The sequence below is a fragment of the Dipteris shenzhenensis genome, chromosome 2 (genome assembly GCF_047967505.1).
Source record: "Dipteris shenzhenensis isolate YYH24624 ecotype China chromosome 2, Dip_SZ_1.0, whole genome shotgun sequence".
Lineage (NCBI taxonomy): Eukaryota > Viridiplantae > Streptophyta > Polypodiopsida > Gleicheniales > Dipteridaceae > Dipteris > Dipteris shenzhenensis.
The window spans coordinates 49681871-49684324 of NC_141597.1; the positions used below are offsets into that span (position 1 = coordinate 49681871).

General features: G+C 42.9%; 1 protein-coding gene across 1 annotated transcript; it reads right to left on the reverse strand.

Moving 5' to 3' along the window:
• Positions 1–1195: 1195 nt before the first annotated feature.
• LOC147904907 (uncharacterized) lies at positions 1196–2254 on the reverse strand. Its single transcript, XM_087392694.1, has one exon. The coding sequence runs from the start codon at positions 2252–2254 to the stop codon at positions 1196–1198; it is 1059 nt and encodes a 352-aa protein (XP_087248820.1).
• Positions 2255–2454: the final 200 nt, after the last annotated feature.

Genomic DNA, 2454 nt, shown 5'->3' on the forward strand with positions numbered 1-2454 from the left:
CAAGAAGCTATGCGAGGTCAACATGCAACTCCTACATACAACATGCAACATGCGAGTTCTACATGCAACTCCTACATGCAACGTGCAACTCCTACATGCAACATGCACCTTCTATATGCAAGTTCTACACGTAGAGAGAGAATGTCTTACAATTCCTACATGCAGAGAGAGAAGCTCTCCAACTTGATGCCCCATAATGGAATGAAGCCCACACTCTTTGGGGCATTGTGTTGAGTTCTACTTTGGTATTCCAAGCAATTGTCTCAAGTGTCCATGCTTCCTTGCACTCCATGTCCAAAAAGCATGTCATAACTTTGCAACTCCTCCTCCCCTCTCCTCCAACCTTGCAACCCATCCTCTCCCTCCTCCTCCTTCCTTCTCCTCCTCCTCCTCCTCCCTCCTTCCTCCTCCTCCTCTCTCTTCTCCTCCTCCCTCCTCTTCTCCTCCTATCTCTTCTCCTCCTCCTCTCTCCTCCTCCTCCCTCCTACTCTCTCTTCTCCTCCTCCCTCCTCCTCCTTTCTCCTCTCTCTTTTTCCCCCATGCTCTTACACCTTCTTCCTCTCCCACTCCTATTCTCCCCCTAAACCCTTAGTCCCTCAACCCTTGACCTCCATGATCTACGAGGGAGATGAGTTCTCCCCCATGTACTCTACCCTGAACCTTGGATCCTCCTTTTAACCCTTAAACCTCTTCTAAACTTTGGAACCTCTCTTTGAATGTTGGAACCTCCTTCTAATAATCCAAACAAAACAATGTCAATAATTGGATACAAACATTGGAAACCATTGAAAATTGCCATTCATTTAGACGCCATCTTCTCACAGATAGATGTTAGGGTCATGCAGGTACATCCTCCACTCACAAATGAAGAACCAATCAATCTACAGGTGCCATTCTTTATGGTTGACCTCAAATGGAATAATAATGAACTTGACGAAGGTACCCATACCAAATAATCGCATTTCCTTAGACTTGAACTCGTTTGACTAGCCATGTGGAAGTAGTTAATAAGCTTATGTTAATTATTGTATTTACAAAGTATTCATGGAAGGGACTACTCTCTATCTCTCTCTCCCTCTCCATCGAAACCATAGCCAAAAAAATATTATTATTTAATCTAATTGCATCTCTGTAATTATCCATCATGAAGTCATGATCTTCAAGTAAGTGTATCAATTAGATCATAAATAAATTCTTAGCAAAACATTTTCAACTCCATCTCTGCCATGGGTCTCATGGCAAGGTCTCCATTACAACCAAGTCGACTTAAGCGTTCGACTATGTCAAATGCTGTTTTTCGATCAGTAGGATTTGGTGTCATCATGGAATTACTCATGGTCTTCAAATGTGCTGTTAATGCCCTTTTGCAATGTGGAACAATAGGTGCAACTCCTGAAACTCTCAATGCATCCTCCGCAAAACAAGCAAGTTGTTTGAAAACCCACCCAAGAGCATAAACATCTGAAGAAGGAGAGTATGGAGAAGATACTGATGGGTCCAAAATCTCTAGGGCAAGCCACTTGTGAGCTTGCAAAGATTTCTTTTTAGCATCAACATGAGACTTGAATTCACCTGATGGCTCTAGCACTCCCTTTTGTGAAATTAAGGGACCTCTTCCCTCTTTGAATGCTAGAGCACGGCCCCAATCAATTATACCTATCTGAACCTGTCCTTTTGGAGGCCAATCTAGAACAACATTGCAAAGATGTAGGTCACAATGGATCCAACCATGCTCATGTAGTGCTGCAAGTCCCAAGGCCAAAGCATGCACCATATCGATAGTGGAATTGGTAAAACTTTTAATTTTCTCAAGCATGTCATCTGTTGGGTCATTTTCTTTTGCCCTCTTGTGCTTTTGTCCCTCAAAGTGCTTATCCATATATTCTGCATATCTCCTAGAAGCTACGGGAAGCTGCTTCAAGAAGTCATCTAATGTGCCACCATTAAAAAATGGTGTTATAATCCAAAAGGGCTTCTTTCTAGTTTCAGCCAGTGCGCACACCAACACTGGGTGCTTAGTTGCAACTGCTTGTTCTCGGAGCCTTTCTTGCACAACTAGTCTTGCGTTTTGACCATGAAAATGCTTGCCCACAAACTGTAGATGTTCATGCAATCCAGGGACACCGCTTATCCTAACCTTGTACATAGTACCAAATGCCCCACTGGCTATTTTGTCACCTACTTGTATCAAATCATCATTGAAACTACAGAAATACATGACCTGATGCACATTGCGTGTTTCCATGATAGGCATGGCTTGTGTCCTAACCAAATTTATCTCTTCTAGAGATTGGTCCCTAGTGATAAGAGCATGTTCGGGCAAAAGACCTCCGAGCCTTATTTGTCAGCTCACCTATTTTAGCTTGGTTGCTGGACATTGCACATATTCGAGTCCTTCTGTTAATCCAAAGTGTATTTCAATACACTATTTGGGCCCTGTCTACTGTTGTTGGG